This window comes from Chrysemys picta, chromosome 1 (assembly GCF_011386835.1).
Source record: "Chrysemys picta bellii isolate R12L10 chromosome 1, ASM1138683v2, whole genome shotgun sequence".
Lineage (NCBI taxonomy): Eukaryota > Metazoa > Chordata > Testudines > Emydidae > Chrysemys > Chrysemys picta.
Genome location: NC_088791.1, coordinates 245,703,093 through 245,720,454, shown reverse-complemented (window position 1 = coordinate 245,720,454; position 17,362 = coordinate 245,703,093). Strand labels below are relative to the sequence as shown.

General features: G+C 41.3%; 1 protein-coding gene across 8 annotated transcripts in view; it reads left to right on the top strand.

Moving 5' to 3' along the window:
* Nucleotides 1–17,362, top strand: part of ATP11A (ATPase phospholipid transporting 11A) — a 231,951-nt gene that overhangs the window by 126,285 nt on the left and 88,304 nt on the right. For 6 of the 8 annotated variants that reach the window (XM_065581014.1, XM_065581018.1, XM_065581015.1 and 3 more), the window contains 2 exons: nucleotides 10,129–10,209; nucleotides 15,598–15,705. In XM_065581014.1, coding sequence (XP_065437086.1) covers nucleotides 10,129–10,209; nucleotides 15,598–15,705 — 189 coding nt within the window. Of the gene's footprint in view, nucleotides 1–9,633; nucleotides 9,848–10,128; nucleotides 10,210–15,597; nucleotides 15,706–17,362 lie in introns of all 8 variants that reach the window. The other 2 variants (XM_065581020.1, XM_065581016.1) reach the window with 2 other exon arrangements.

Genomic DNA, 17,362 nt, shown 5'->3' with positions numbered 1-17,362 from the left:
TGAGTTTCCTCAGCTAATTCCTTCAGTACCCTGGGGAGAATAGCATCAGGCCCTGCTGACTTGAATTCATTCAAATTGATCAGAAGATCTGACATGTTCTTTACTTATCCTAATCTGCATCCCTTCCCCTTTCTTGTCTGTAGTAATTTGACTAGTTGTCCAGTCACGAGTTGTTTTTTGCGAGAAGACTGAAGTAAAGTAGGCATTGAGCAGCTCTGACTTCCTATCATCTTCGGTTAACAAATTACCTTCTCCATTGAGCAACAGACCCACACCATCCATGATCTTTCTTTTATGTCTGACTTATTTGAAGAACCCGTTCTTGTTGTCTCTAACATTTCTTGCCAGCTATAACTCATTCTTTGCCTTTGCTTTCCTGATTTTGTCCATACACACTTGCGCTATTCCTATATATACTTAACTTCCTTGATGATTTGGCCCTCTTTCCATTCCCTGTATGTATCCATTTGGGTTTTTAGATAGCTAAAAAGGTTCTTGTGCAACCACATTGGCCTCCTGTAGCTCTTATCTTTCCTCTGCATTGGAATAGCATGATGTTGAGCCTCTAGTATTGCATCTTTTAGGAACTGCTAGCCCCCTTCAACTCCTGTACTTCCTAATTGGTCTTTTCATGGAACGTTGTCTACTATTTCTCTGAGTTGTTGCAATCTACCTTTCTGAATTCCGGTGTCTTGTTTTGCTGTTCTCGTGTCCTGTTTTCCTTAGCATCTTGATTTGTATCAGATCCCGATCCCTTCCTCCGAAGTTCCTGACCACCTTCACCATAGCAAGTATTTACCCTAATTAACTACTTTCACTATGGGGACAGACTTGGATATTTCCAAAAGATAGAACACTAACTTTTACCCAATTAAAACAAGGATTCATTCCATTAGGTTCCTACTAATCTTTGAAATGAGTTTTAGATGGTATTTTAAAGGGTACCATTTGAAAGAACATCCACATATTTAGCATACTGATATCTAAAACTTAGAGCACATTTTATGTGCTCAAAGTACTGTGCAATCATTAACTAATCATCACAGCACCTCTATAAAGTAGGTATGTAAATGTTATTCCCATTTTAGAGATGGGCATATAGAATAAAATATTAATTGACTTGGTCAAAGTCACACAGCAAGCAAGTGGCAGAACTCTGATTAGAATTTAGAGTTCCTCATTCCCAACCCTACACTCATTCTTCTTAACATTAAACCAATAAAAAAAGAGTGAGTCCTTATGGATTTTTTTTTTCTTGTGCAATAAAGCCTGCCGCAAGAGAACATCAGAGATCAGAAAAAATAGTCACCTGTGGTACTATTAAATAGACAAACCATTTGAAAATGGTCCTTAGTGCAGGTTTCACTATATTTATCCAGAATTATTATTTTTTATTAATCTAGAACTAGTGATAAAAAAAAAGGAATATTGGAAGCCCACTCCATTTGATTTTTTTTTTAATGGAGGGGACCATAACCATATAGTTCAAGCGTTTTTCAACAAGAATGTGCTCAGATCTTTAACTTGTTGAAGACTGATTGCTGTTGCAAAGTCAGAATTGTGTCCTTGACTCCATGTATAAACTGTCACATAAAATACTTGTAAATAGTTTGTCTATTTTAACTTATAGATTCATAGACTTTAAGGTGAGAAGGGACCATCATGATCATTTAGTCTGACCTCCTACACGTTGCAGGCCTCAGGACCTTGCCCACCCACTCCTGTAATAGACCCCTAACCTCTTGCTGAGTTACTGAAGTACTCAAATCATGATTTAAAGACTTCAAGTTATAGAGAATTCACCGTTTACACTAGTTGAAACTGTAAGTGACCCATGCCCCATGCTGCAAAGGAAAGCGAAAACCCTCCAGGGTCTCTGCCAATCTGATTTTGGGGAAGATTCCTTCCTGACCCTAAATATGGTGATCAGTTAGAGACTCTTAACTAGTTTGTAGTTAGTATAGTCTATGGTTAGCATAGAGTAGTTCCCTCATCCCCAGTTGGGGGAAATCTCCAGTTCCAGGACTATGTCAGAGACCTGAGCTTCAAGAATTGCATTTCCTGCCCTTGTCTTTCTCCATCAGCAACGATCATCAACAGTGCCTGTACTATCTGGGAGAAGTACATATCTCTGCAAGTGCAATATCTGCTGATCCTTTCCACCCAGAACTCAAGAGGCCTAGGAGCCCCGACTGTTCCTGATGGAGGAGGCTATGAGGCCCCGCTCTGATCCAGGCCCAGCAGAGCTGCCTGTAAATTGTCCTCCACCGACCAGCAGTGCCCCTCCAAGTACTTGGCTTGGAGCGGAACAGTTAACCCTAAAGCCCAAGGACTTTTCCTCCAGGGCTTTCTATGAAAATAGAGGGCACTCTCATGGGTGCAAGGACAGATCCTCACAGACGACTGTCTATAGGAAATGTGTTTCCTCCCCAGGCCAGTCCAGGTTGGGTGAGACATCACATCTGGAACCCATGGAAGTGGCTCTGCAAAAGATCCCCAAGTTGGAGGGCAAGGCATGCAAAAAGAGGGATCCAACGGTGACTGTGCTTCTGAAATGGAAGGACAGATGCTCACCGGTTCCATCTACGAGTGTGGGTCCAGACTCCTCATTGGCACTGCCTTGTTCACCTAAAGAATGTTCGGCTTCACAAATGAGCCGGGTCCTTCAGCCATATCTGCTGGAACTCCCTGGGTCCCAAGCCATACAGGGACCTACATAACACCGGAGGACATACTCTTCCCCTACTCACAGACTCCACTCTTTTTTCTGGCTCTCTTGAGGGATGTTCTTTCTCCAGAAGAGGAATCTTTACTGATGTCTCAGGAGCAGTTCCATCTCCAACTATTAGGCAGGAGCGACCTGGAACCTGCTACCGATGGAACAGTCCTCGTAATCAGAGGAGTCAGACGAGATAGCCGCACAGTATCTCTGCTCAGGCACAGGAGCCCCAACAGACAGTTGAGAGAGCGTACTTGCTATCTCTCCGGGTATGACCCTCCTAGGCACTACTGGTACCGATTCCCCTGGGAGCCACTGCAATGGATGGATCCTGCCATCTGGACTTATTGGGGCCTATGGGATCCTTATGGCAGGCCTCTGGAGCCCTTTCAGAAGTTGCACCACTCCTCCCCTTCTCACCAGCCAGTTCCATCTCTGTACAAGGAGGAGGAGCCAGAACCAGTTCCACTGGTACCAACGATTCCAATAGGGTCATTGTCTTCATTATCCCCAGACAATGCTGTCATTCTTTCATTGCTTTTTCTGCCAAATGACCACTGTCAGTACCAGGAGCTTTTAGAAAAGGTCACAAACGATTTACAGATCCCAATAGTGGAGGTTTAGATCCTTCCACACTAGCTCCTGGATATTTTGCAACCACAGGGATGGAGTAAGGTGGCCCTTCCAATTATACTCTATACTAGAGCCAGCCACAGTGGTATGGTACACACCAGCATCTTGTGGCCCTACACCAAAAAAGATCGAGCTACATTATTTTGTTCCTGCCAAAGGAGCTGACTTCTTGTTTTCTCATCCTACCCCCAGTTCTTTGGTGGTACAGTCAGTCATGGAAATCCACCCTGGCACATAAGGGCTCAAAGAGACTGGACCTCCTGGGAAGAAAGGTCTTCTCCTCCACATGTCTGTAATTTTGCATAACTAACTACAAGCATTGGTAGCTAAATACGATTTTAATACCTATGCCAGGCTTGCGGACTTTAAAGATAAACTTCCCATAGACAACCCAGTTCCAGTCCCTTCTAGATGAAGGGAAGTTAGTAGCAAAGGTGGCCCTCCACACAGAGGTGGATGCTGCAGACACAGTATCCAGGACTTGTATTGTGAAGGGACTCATGGCTACACTTGTCAAGGTTTCCTAGAAAGGTCCAAATCACCATCCAGGACCTCCCCTTTAATGAGTCTAACCTTTTCAGTGGAAAGACAGATGAGTCCCTGCAGTCACTAAAGGACTTGATCTATTTTGCAGTCCCCGGGGATTTACCTTCCATCCCCCAAGAAGAAAATACCAGAGAGCCTTTTAGATGGGTGCCACCTTACTCTCTTTGCCCACAGCTAGAACAAGATCACCCCAGACAGTTGGGTCCTGGAGATTATCCATCGGGGATACTCCATTGAGTTTCTCTCCTTCCCTTATCACAAACTCCGTTCCCAATTTCCCTTCGAGGACGAAAATTGATTTTTTCATCTTGAGGCAGAATCCCTTTTACACTGGGGGATGGTAGCAGCCCAGATAAAGTGGCAGGGCTACACGGTGTTCCCATACCTGGACAACAGGCTTCTGGTAGGCCAATCTCATGAGGAAGTCATGTCAGTGATAGGATCTCTTTGGCAACTTCTTGCTACCTTGGGCATTTGTATAAATGAAGAAAAGTCTGTTTTGTCACCCACAAGGACAGTAAACTATTACCAGCACCCACCTGAGCCTCCAGGCAAAATAGGAGCACAACTGGACTCAGTCTCTACAAGAGCATTTCTTCCCTCAGGCAGATGTCACATGATGAGCAACCTGATTTTCTGCATTACCCGCAAACCGTGAACTATGGTGCACCAGCGTCTCTTGCTGTTGGCTGCATATAGCTATGTGATGCTGTTCGCCAGACTCCACTTGCTGTGTCTGTAAGCCTGGCTCCACTTGACTTACCAGCCAAACAGGGACCACATCCTCTCCAAGGTGACTGTTCCCATCAGAGTTCTCACCTCCCTTGCTTGGTGGTCGAACCCAAACAAAGTCATGGTGAGAACTTCTTTCAACCCTCCCATACCAAGAGTCACCATTGTGACAGACGCCTCCCTCAGGGAGGGGGCCCACACCTTGACTACCACACTGCTCAGTATACCTGGACCACCAAAAAGGGCAGACTGCATATAAATTTACTGTGACAATGAAATGCTATCAAAATAAAGAACTTAATAGTAGTGGGGGATTTCAATTATCCCCATATTGACTGGGTACATGTCACCTCAGGACGAAAGACAGAGACAAAATTCCTAGATACTTTAAAACTACTGCTTCTTGGAGCAGCTGGTACAGGAACCCACAAGGGGAGAGGCAAATCTCAATTTAGTCCTGAGTGGAACGCAGGATCTGGTCCAAGAGGTAACTGTAACAGGACCTCTTGGAAATAGTGACCATAATATAATAACATTTAACATTCCTGTGGTGGGAAGAACACCTCAACAGCCCAACAACACTGTGGCATTTAATTTCAGAAAGGGGAACTATGCAAAAATGAGGAGGTTAGTTAAACAGAAATTAAAAGGTACAGTGACTAGAGTGAAATCCCTGCAAGCTGCGTGGACACTTTTCAAAGACACCATAATAGAGGCCCAAATTAAAAAACACAGCAGAAGAACTAAAAAAGAGCCACTGTGGCTTAACCATGTAAAAGAAGCAGTGAGAGATAAAAAGGCATCTTTTAAAAAGTGGAAGTCAAATCCCAGTGAGATAAATAGAAAGGAGCATAAACACTGCCAAATTAAGTGTAAAAATGTAATAAGAAAAGCCCAAAAGGAGTTTGAAGAACAGCTAGCCCAAAACTCAAAAGGTAATAACAAAATGTTTTTTAAGTACATCAGAAGCAGAAAGCCTACTAAACAATCAGTAGGGCCCCCTCGACGATCAAGATACAAAAGGAGCACTTAAAGACGATAAAGTCATTGTGGAGAAACTAAATTAATTCTTTGCTTCAGTCTTCACAGCTGAGGGTGTTAGGGAGTTCTCAAACCTGAGCCGTCCTTTGTGGGTGACAAATCTGAGGAATTGTCACAGATTGAAGTGTCACTAGAGGAGGTTTGGGAATTAATTGATAAATTTAACAGTAACAAGTCACTGGGACCAGATGGCATTCACCCAAGAGTTCTGAAAGAACTCAAATGTGAAATTGCAGAACTATTAACTATGGTTTGTAACCTGTCCTTTAAATCAGCTTCTGTACCCAATGACTAGAAGATAGCTAATGTAACGCCAATATTTTAAAAGGGTTCTAGAGGTGATCCCGGCAATTACAGACCGGTAAGTCTAACATCAGTACCGGGCAAATTAGTTGAAACAATAAATAAATAAATAAATGGAGATATCCCATCTCCTAGAACTGGAAGGGACCTTGAAAGGTCATCATGTCCAGCCCCCTGCCTTCACTAGCAGGACCAAGTACTGATTTTGCCCCAGATCCCTAAGTGGCCCCCTCAAGGATTGAACTTACAACCCTGGGTTTAGCAGGCCAATGCTCAAACCACTGAGCTATCCCTCCCCCCCAGTAAATAATATAATAGTAAAGAATAAAATTGTCAGACACATAGAAGAACATAACTTGTTGGGCAAAAGTCAACATGGTTTCTGTAAAGGGAAATCATGTCTTATTAATCTATTAGAGTTCTTTGAAGGGGTCAACAAACGTGGACAAGGGGGATCCAGTGGACATAGTATACTTAGATTTCCAGAAAGCTTTTGACAAGGTCCCTTACCAAAGGCTCTTAATTTACGTAAGTTGTCATGGGATAAGAGGGAAGATCCTTTCGTGAATTGAGAACTGGTTAAAAGATAGGGAACAAAGGGTAGGAATAAATGGTAAATTTTCAGAATGGAGAGGGGTAACTAGTGGTGTTTCCCAAGGGTCAGTCCTAGGACCAATCCTATTCAACTTATTCATAAATGATCTGGAGAAAAGGGTAAACAGTGAGGGGGCACAGTTTGCAGATGATACTGAATTGCTCAAGATAGTTAAGACCAAAGCAGACTGTAAAGAACTTCAAAAAAGTGATTGGACAACAAAATGGCAAATAAAATTTAATGTGGATAAATGTAAAGTAATGCACATTGGAAAAAATAACCCCAACTGTACATACAATATGATGGGGGCTAATTTAGCTACAACTAATCAGGAAAGAGATCTTGGAGTCATTGTGGATACTTCTCTGAAGACGTCCATGCAGTGTGCAGCAGCAGTCAAAAAAGCAAACAGGATGTTAGGAATCATTAAAAAGGGGATAGAGAATAAGACGGAGAATATCTTATTGCCCTTATATAAATCCATGGTACGCCTACATCTTGAATACTGCGTACAGATGTGGTCTCCTCATCTCAAAAAAGATATACTGGCATTAGAAAAGGTTCAGAGAAGGGCAACTAAAATGATTAGGGGTTTGGAACAGGTCCCATATGAGGAGAGATTAAAGAGGCTAGGACTTTTCAGCTTGGAAAAGAGGAGACTAAGGGGGGATATGATAGAGGTATATGAAATCATGAGGGGTGTGGAGAAAGTGAATAAGGAAAAGTTATTTACTTGTTCCCATAATATAAGAACTAGGGGCCACCAAATGAAATTAATGGGCAGCAGGTTTAAAACAAATAAAAGGAAGTTCTTCACACAGCGCACAGTCAACCTGTGGAACTCCTTGCCTGAGAAGGTTGTGAAGGCTAGGACTATAACAGGGTTTAAAAGAGAACTGGATAAATTCATGGAGGTTAAGTCCATTAATGGCTATTAGCCAGGATGGGTAAGGAATGGTGTCCCTAGCCTCTGTTTGTCAGAGGGTGGAGATGGATGGCAGGAGAGAGATCACTTGATCATTACCTGTTAGGTTCACTCCCTCTGGGACACCTGGCATTGGTCACTGGCGATAGACCGGATACTGGGCTGGATGGACCTTTGGTCTGACCCAGTATGGCCATTCTTCTGTTCTTACTGGACCTGAGGGCAATCTGCCTTGTGTTCAAGGCCTTCTTTCCCTTCATATCCTCACTCCATGTACAGATAATGTTGGACAGCGTACTCATGGTGGGGTATATGAACAGAGGATTAAGATCTTGTCCTCTGTGCCTGGAAGCAGTCAGACTTTGGAAGTGGTGTTTCAGAAACCACATTATGATACAAGCCACATACCTCCCGGGTGTTAATAACTCCCTAGCAAACAAACTAAGCAGACCATGAATGGCAGATCCACAACACAGTCCTAACCAAGATATTTAGGTAATGGGGTACTCCCAGATGAACAGAAAACTTCCCCCTCTATTGTTCCAGGGGACCGATAGGTTGTGATTCCCAGGGTGATGGTCTCCTGGATGGGCAGCCTCAGATACACCTTTCTTTCCATCCCCCTACTATCGCAAGTCGTAGGGAAGATCCATTCTCCTCCTGCTGGCCCAGACTATCCTGGTTCATAGAACTTCTAACTATGTCCATACACGTCCATCAGGATCCTCCCTTTTGCAGATCTCCTAACCCTTGACGGGGGGAAAATCAAGCACCCCAATCTGGGATCACTCCACCTCACGGGCCTGGTGTTTGGATGGGCGTCAGAAATAGAATGTTCATGCACCACCCCAGTTTAGGAAATCCTTAACCGAAGTAGAAAGGATTCTCTACAAGCTAGTTATCTAGCTAAATGGAGATACTTTTCAGCCTGGGTACACCTCCACCAACTTTCGCTAAATACCGTGAGCATTCCAGTTATCCTATACTATCTCCTCTCCATAAAGACTGCAGGTCTAGCCCTTAGTTTGCTTTGGGTACACTTAGCAGTGATTAGTGCTTTCTTCCCTCCGTTAGAAGGACATTCTGTCTTTGCTCACCCTGCGACTGTATGATTTATGAAGGGCTGATTAGGATCTTTCCACTGGTCATTAAATCTATGGCTCAATGGGACATTAACCTTGTCTTGTTGACATTTAAAGATCCACACTTCTGACCTACGGCAACTTGTGCTATGAACCACCCCAATCCATGAAGGTGGCATTCTTAGTGACCATCACTTCCCCCAGAAGGATTGGGGAGCTAAGAGCCATTATGGCAGATCCTCCCTATACAAAATGTTTCACAAAGAGAAGGTTTCCCTTAGGTTATACCCCAAATTTCTTCCCCAAGATTGTTTGAGTTCCACATCAATCGGACAGCACCATCACCTATAATTTTTCTCGAAACCCCATGCTTCTTCCTAAGATAAGAGACTTCACTCCCTCAACATTAGGCTCAATTGGCATTCTGCCTGCAAAGAATCAAACCAATTAGAAAATCTCTGAGACTCTATTGCCATAGCAGAAAGATTGCATGGGCAAGCCATATCCTCCCAGAGGATTTCTAAGTGGGTTTTGGAATGCATCTTAGAATGCTACAAAATAGCAAATATTCCCCTCCAGGGGGTATTACAGATCACTCCATACAAGCACATGCTGGCTCCATGGCATCCCTATCTGACGTTCTACTGCAAGACATTTGCAGGGCATCATCTTGGAGTTCTGTTGACATGTTCATAACACATTACACTCTAGACCAAGCAGCAATTGCAGATGCAGTTGTAGGAAGGGCATAACTACAAGCAATTGTGCTGCCACCTTCCCTGCACCCTTCTCAAGTCTGAACACTGCTTGCCAGTCACCCATGTGTGAAATGTAGATAGGGACCACACACCTCAAAGAATATCCAGTTACAGTAAGTAACCTCCATTTCTTCTCTGAGTGATGGTCCCTATGTGTATTCCACACATGGGTGACTGGCAAGCAGTGTTCAGACTGGAGGAGGGTGTGAGAAAGGTGGCACAGAGATGCTTGTAGTGCTGCCTTTCCTATGGCTGCATCTGTAGTCACTGCTTTCCATCCTCCATCCCTTCTGCTTCAGATCTGGTTGGATTGCAGTAAGAAGAGGAACTGGAGAGGCGTTGACCCACACTGCCTTTCATTCCTTGGTTGGAAGCGCAAGGAGAGCTACTGCACAAGTGCAGGTCAATTGACACTGCTTTGAAGAATTTCCAGACTTGAGCACATGGCGCACATGCATACTCGTGTGTGGAATACAGATAGGGACCACATATCTCAAAGAATCTCCAGTTACAGTAAGCAACCTCCATTTTGACAGAGTGCAAGATCATATAAGCCTATCCACCAATTCATGTATTTGCAATTACAGATGGTGTCAGGGAGTGGTATTGTCAATAGAAATAACCTTGATTTCTTATTGCACTTACTTTCCTTTTTTTAATAATAAGTTGCTTTGTGTATAGTTGCACTGTGAGCTTTCTAAAAAGCCTAATATAAATTTCATGCTTGGAAAATGATTGCATTAAATTCACAAAACTATATTCAGGAAATGGTATGATTATTCTTTGTGTTACAGTTAATTATTGATACACCAACCAGTCCAGTAACAAGTGGACTTCCGCTTTTCTTTGTCATCACTGTAACAGCTATCAAACAGGTGAGAGTTTCTTTTGGGGGGGAGGCGGAGGAGTAAAACTGAAGATTGTATGAAAATGTAAATTTGTTTTATTTTTCCCTTTTTTTAACAACTGCCAATGTTACTTTTGTTTGTTCTTGGGGATTCAAGGGAAGGGTTATCCTTTCTTTACTTTGAAGGCTTTACTTTTTATTTGCCTCTGTTTTAAGTAGAATTTTATTGGTTGTTAAATGATGCTGGCTTTCATTTATTCAACAGAACTTTCAAAATTATTTTGTAATATTAATTTGTACTTTGTGTAACTGTGCTCCGAATAATAGTTTATACAATTGTATTTATAAAAAGTATCCAGATGTTTGTTTCTTTTTGTTCCTAAATATTTATCTACCTACCTATTCAAAAAATTGAAAATATGCGGAGGAAGAATTGTAGCAGTAGGTTATAGAATAAAATTATTGCTCTTATCTGTGAGGAAATTTCCAACATACAGTTGTTGTGATACGTATAGACAACGTCTATACAGTAGCCACAAGATGGACTTTTTAAGTATTTGAATCACATTAATTTTTACTTAAACTATTAACAGTTTATAACGAGACTTAATGGATCTTACAAATGATTGAGTATACTATATAATAATGCTTTAAATATATTTAAAAATTATCTATAAAAACTAAAATAATAAAATAAAGTAAGTCAGTACTTCCCATATCAATGTAGCTTGGAAGATCTTAATAAAGGTTCCCCTAATCTAAATAAAATAATACTATAATAGTATGGAACTGTGTCAGCCTTCCTTTCTCTTTTGTAGATTTTAAATTAATATTACCATAGAGAGTGGATTACAGCAGTTTGTAACTCTGTGACCCCAGTACTGCAATGCTATTTGCTAGAGTGGATTGGTACACCTGTGTAGAATCCCAGTAAAATCAATGGGGGACCCCACACAGAATATATACTGTATGCTATGACTTAACTGTGTAAGAATTTCATATCTTCAGTTACACTGGCTCAACCTGTTCCCATTCAGACTCCAGTCTGCATTCTGCCATTGATCAGGACACCAACAGTTTCATTCATACAATATAGAGGGGGAAGAGAGTAAAGAAGTGTTGTGATAATTGGGCGTATAAATTTACCCTTATTGTGAGTTCAAATGTGAAAAGTGATTGAAAGTTCATAAAATGTCACAATAACCTAGAACAACATATGTTGCTGGGAAAAGGTGGGAAAGGGAGACCGTCTGAATTAGTCCGAACAAAAAGGACTGTGTTAAAATCATATCTGGTAAACAAGGAAAATGTTGGCCCAGAAATCAATTTAACCAGAATTAGTGTATAGGAAATTAGGCCTAATTGGTGGATAAAATAATGAAGGGAAGAGCTGTTTCACCCATCACTACCTTTTGGGGTCCTCAGAAAGACTTTGGAGGAGAATTAGCGAAAGTGGGCTGCCAACAACCACTGACTAAGAGAGAGAAGATCAGGAAAGGAGTGAGCTATACTATCATGGCTGTCACCTACTCCATTTCCTGAGACCTCAAGATCCACTGTAACACAGTTGGGCCTTTATCTTGACCCTGGGAGAAGTCCTGACCAGATCAGGCCAGAGAGAGGGACCCAAATCACATCACCGCTTCCATCGAGACTGACTAAATCCCGGCCATCACCTGGGATGTGAGACTTTGCCTTCTGCCTCTCCCCACATTGTGGTTTTTTTCCCCTTCCCTACCTTATTTCTTCTCTTCCCTATCCTCCCTCTTTCTTCTATCTAATAAGAGTCTGGGTTAGCTGGTCAAAACTGTGTTTTACTGCACTGCTATAACCCTGTGACCAGTAATGCCCTAAACAGCCCTGGTACAAGTTTGCCAAGTCTTGGAGTAGCTAATAAGACAATATGCCATGCTTTTGTTTTTTCAGTAGTGAGGTGCAAGTAAGAGTCAACACGAGACAGAAGCCTGCATTTTCTGTCTTTATTGTTCTTTTCTCTCCCCTTTTGAGTGTGTGTTTTTGTTTTGTCTTCTAAGAAACAGAATCAGACTTTAACACCACCACCACCTCCAGACCACCTCAACTAACTTCTTCTCTTTCCGCCAAAATAGCCGTTATTACCACTTTAATACCTCCAAGACACTGTCAGACGGGGATGGTGTGTTTTGGTGGGGTGTCTGTCTTAAAACTTTCTCCAGCAAAAGGGAAAGAGAACAAAAAATGTTAAAATGAAAGCCCTACTTAATACTTCACATTTCAAAATTTTAACTGTTTTCTGCATCTTTATTAAAAGGTTAAAAAATGTAGTGTGTTTGCCATGGTACTAAGCAGGCTAAGATCTTTGTCTACCAAACCTTGTTTAACACTGTTTAATATTGGACAGTGACAGGATCATGTTGACACCTTTAATTCTTTCGTCCAATATATTCCATCTAATGTGATACAACAGAGGGAACAATTGTTTGTATTAACATTTTCTGCTCAAAATTGTGTGATGCTATCTGCTCAGTGCCAGGAGTCAACACTCTTTGTACAGACATTAGCCAGTTATTATTTTTCTTAACTTCTTCAAACAAAAGTATTCTGTGCTCAGAGAAAGAAGTTGAGATTATAGGACATCAAGAGAGATTAATATGTCAGACTTCAGTTCAAAACTTTTTGGTTGGCAATGGGGCCTCTTTATTCCAATATTCCATGCCTCCATTTGGGCTTGCCCCAGTTCTGGTCCCTAGAAAGAAAGTAACTTCCATTGTGTCATACTGGGACAACTGGCTACCGCTGTAGTTGTTTCAAGTCATTTGGCAGTGATGAATGCAGAGAATATTCATTCTACACATTTCTCATTCATTAGTTGTAATAGAAATTACAAACAGCAGCATTTTCATTCCTTCACACTGCATGACTGACTAAACTTTGCAGTCAAATTCAGTATTTGCTGACACTAAGTGGTTGTGGGAAGCACAACAGCTAGTTTTTACGGGTGGTTTTCCCACTCTGAGATTTGGGGGATTATTTTTAACAGTCTGTTGTTGTGGTTTGACAACAATCAAACAAAGACTGGATTATTACAAAGTGTTCCACATAAGACTACACTTGTATCCCCTTGTGACTACTCTCAGAAGCTACAGCTGGTGTGGACTTTGGTGGGCTGCTTGTATACCAGTATTAGCTGCTGGGAGCATGTTACACAGTGCTCCAAAGACTATATTGGTTCCCTATTCATTTCTGGGTGTAATTCAAAGTGGTGATATTGATCTCTTAGGCAAGGAGTTTCAAACATACCTAAGGGAACTAAAAGCATTGAATTCCAGTGAGATTTGAAATCACAGCCTTTAAACCCACTGTTTTTTAGGCTCTGTGTGTCTGGGGAATCACCTACAGTAGAACCTCAGAGTTACGAACACCTTGGGAATGGAGGTTGTTCGTAACTCTGAAATAGTCATAACTCTGAACAGAACGTTATGGTTGTTCTTTCAAAAGTTTACAACTGAACATTGACTTAATACAGCTTTGAAACTTTACTATATAGAAGAAAAATGCTGCTTTTCACCATCTTAATTTAAATGAAACAAGCACAGAAACAGTTTCCTTATTTTGTCAAATCTTTTTTTTAAACATTATTTTTTAATAATTTACATTTAACACAGTACTGTACTGTATTTGCTCTTTTTTTTCTCTCTGCTGCTGCCTGATTGCGTACTTCTGGTTCCAAATGAGGTGTGTGGATGACCGGTCAGTTCATAACTCTGGTGTTCTTACCTCTGAGGTTCTACTGTATTTCTTTACCACAACAATTGAAATTAGTTGATTTGGAATTTCTGAGGACTAGGGCAGGATGTCTTAAATTGATGGCCGTAGACTCTGGAATTTGCTTTTCCTGCTGGTCCAATAGCCTGTGGAGCGTGACTTTCAGTGCCATGGTGTAAAGTTCATCTGGGCTTTTCTCATTCATTAGTTATTAAAGAAATTACAAACAGCAGCATTTTGATTCCTACCATTGCTGGGGTATATTTGTGTCTTCAGTTGGATTTTGGAGTTATCTTTTCATATTTGGTTGACATGTCAAATTGCATTTTAATTTGTGTGTATGCTCCTGCACACATGTAATGGGTGCATCTCTAAAAATAAAAAAATAAATACAGCCATAGAAAATCCTTTATAAGCTTGAAGTTACCCTTTCTCATAAAAAGAACGGAAAACCTGTGGGGTGAACTGTCACTGATATTGTTAGCAGCTGTTGTTGCATCTTCCAGTTGTCATTAATCATAAGCAATATGCTGAATTCTGCCCCTGGATATATGGCATTTTTGCCTTGTTTCTAGGAATTTCCAGGCAAAAGAGCTGCTTAGGTCGGCGCTCTGTTTATATATCAGTTCTAGCATCTGGTCTTTGTGTACATTAGGGGCTTCCATGGAATTAATGCAAGAGAGATTTGGGGAGGATGGGAAGTAGGAGGAACTTGCACCTCCAAAAAAAAGTATCCATTCATTTTAAAAAAAACTAATAAAATAGTAAAACTAATTTTTTTAATTTTATAATATGGCTATACAAATTTGAAAGCAGAGTTATCATTGTATTGCTGAGATCTTCAACTATATTTGTATTTGTTCCTCTCTAATGTAACCTTATAAATTGGTGGAATAATTCATCAACCAAAATAAGCATCAGCAAGGTCACTGTCTCAAAACTTATTCTGTAGGGTTGGTGTACTGTGTACACCAAATAATAGTCCAATGTAATCAGAAAACGAACAGGGAAACTCCCCAGTTTGTACAGGCAAGTCTCATCTGACGCAGGGGTTCCGTTCTGCGGTTAGCACATAAAGTGAAAACCGCGTAAAGTCAAAATTACATTGAGTTGAATGGCGGGCGAAATTGCCCGCACTACAAGTACAGTATTAAAATGGTTATTTTTCTCTCTCTTTTTTTTTTATTTTTGCCATCCGCGTAAAGCTGAAATCACGCGTGTTAAATGTGTGTAAAATGTGACAGACCTGTAGTTCATTCCAGCCCTGTAATCGCTTAATGTTGAGCCCAACCTTACCAAATGCATTCTGCACACTATGTCTTTTAAGCAGCCACTCTTATAGAAACCCCTCCGAGCACTTGGGCAAGGAGTGGTGGAAGTTGAGCTGGAGTTTACCCATTATTCACCAGAGATCAAGAAGTGGCTCTGCATTTTTTCACAAACCCTACTCACACCATCAGATTACCTTCACTTATGTTATTTAAGCACATCTGATTTGCTAAATAATAAACTATTGAAGATTTTAGTGGTATGCTTTACTTTTAATTATCATCTTGTAATGGAAAATTCTTTAACTATTTTTTGTAAGAAAGCTTTGATCTACAACTGCAATGTAAAGTGTGGCTAGCTGCATTTCCTTAACTTTATTACATTTCACTTCACTGTTTTCTAGGGTTATGAAGATTGGCTTCGACATAAAGCAGACAATGCAATGAACCAATGCCCTGTTCATTTCATTCAGCATGGCAAACTGGTTAGAAAGCAAAGCCGAAAATTAAGAGTAAGTAACAACTAACACTGGGTATTTTTTTAGGGATCAGGCTTAACTCTCCCCCACTCCTCCCAGTTGCAAAACAAATTAGACAAAAATGTAATGCGCTCAAGATCACAGTATTCGCTACATCAGTGTTTCCCAAACTTGGGATGCCGTTTGTTTAGGGAAAGACCCTGGCGGGCCAGGCCTGTTTGTTTACCTGCCGCGTCCGCAGGTTTGGCCGATCGCGGCTCCCACTGGCCGCAGTTCGCTGCTCCAGGCCAATGGGAGCTGCTGAAAGCTGCGCGGACCGAGGGACGTTCTGGCCGCCGCTTCCAACAGCTCCCATTGGCCTGGAGCAGCGAACCGCGGCCAATGGGAGCCATGATCGGCCGGACCTACGGACACGGCAGGTAAACAAACCGGCCCGGCCCGCCAGGGGCTTTCCCTAAACAAGTGGCGTCCCAAGTTTGGGAAACACTGCACTACATCAATATGGAAAATAAAATTTAGAAAAATATTTTAAAACTGATTAAATCTGAATAAAATATTGTAAAAAGCTATAGCATTTCCTTCCTCATCCTTGCTTTGCTAGGCTCTCCCCTATCCATTCCCTATACTGGGTTGTCTCTCTACCCTCCTTGGTCCTTTCATTATCTCTTTCTTAACTTCTATCCCTTTACTCATGGTTTTTCTTCTGTTTTCATCTCTCTCTCTCTCTCTCTCCAGCAAGATAGTCTCTTTTAATCCAATTTTGATGCAAAATCCATTGACTAATTCCTCTCCTTGCAAAGAGGACACAGCCCAATCAGAATACAATCCTTGCTTTGTACCTTTTCAGCATCATAAAGCCTCTCCTTTAGATTTCTACATTTGTACCTGCACCCCTGATATTTTGGGGGTTATTTTCAGAAACTAATGTCTGTAAATTGTCATAAGCAAAACAACTTGCCTATCTGGTTTAATTTTCAGAATGTCAACAGTTTGAAACAATTGATGGGCATTTCTTTGGAATACCCTTTTTTTTTCTGGTGCCTCCTGTTTTGCCAGAATTCTCTTGTCAGAGCTCTTGGCAAAATTCCTTGTGACTCTTCCGTTTGGTGTTCTGATCTCTTCACTAGCCTAGTATTTTTTTTAAGACCATTTATCCTTATGACACAGTTTGTTTGGGTCCCTTCATCTTTACCTTTTCAAACAAGCAGCTGTAGTTCTAGTGCCAGTCAGGTATTCTTAAATCTTCACTATCAAAAAAATTACTCTTGCCACCATTTTCAATATAAATATAATTCACTGTTTGTGTCTTGTAAACATAAGCACATTTAATTCTGGTGGTGTGTGTTCTGTAATTTTCACATTGGAGTGTTGCTCTTTTAAGACTTCTGAAAGCGCGCTCTACACCTTGTCCTGCTCAGATTTTGGAAGGCACTTCAGATTCTTAAACCTATCTTTAGAAATCTCACATTGATACCTTCTTTCCGTTTTGTCATATCTGTGATGAAAGTGTTCTTAAAACAAACAACATGTTCTGGGTCATTATCCGAGACTGCTATAACATGAAATATATAGCAGAATTTGGGCAAAACAGAGCAGGAGACGTATAATTCTCCCCCAAGGAGTTGAGTCACAAATTTAATTAACGCATTATTTTTTTAACGAGCAACATCAGCATGGGAGCATTTCCTCT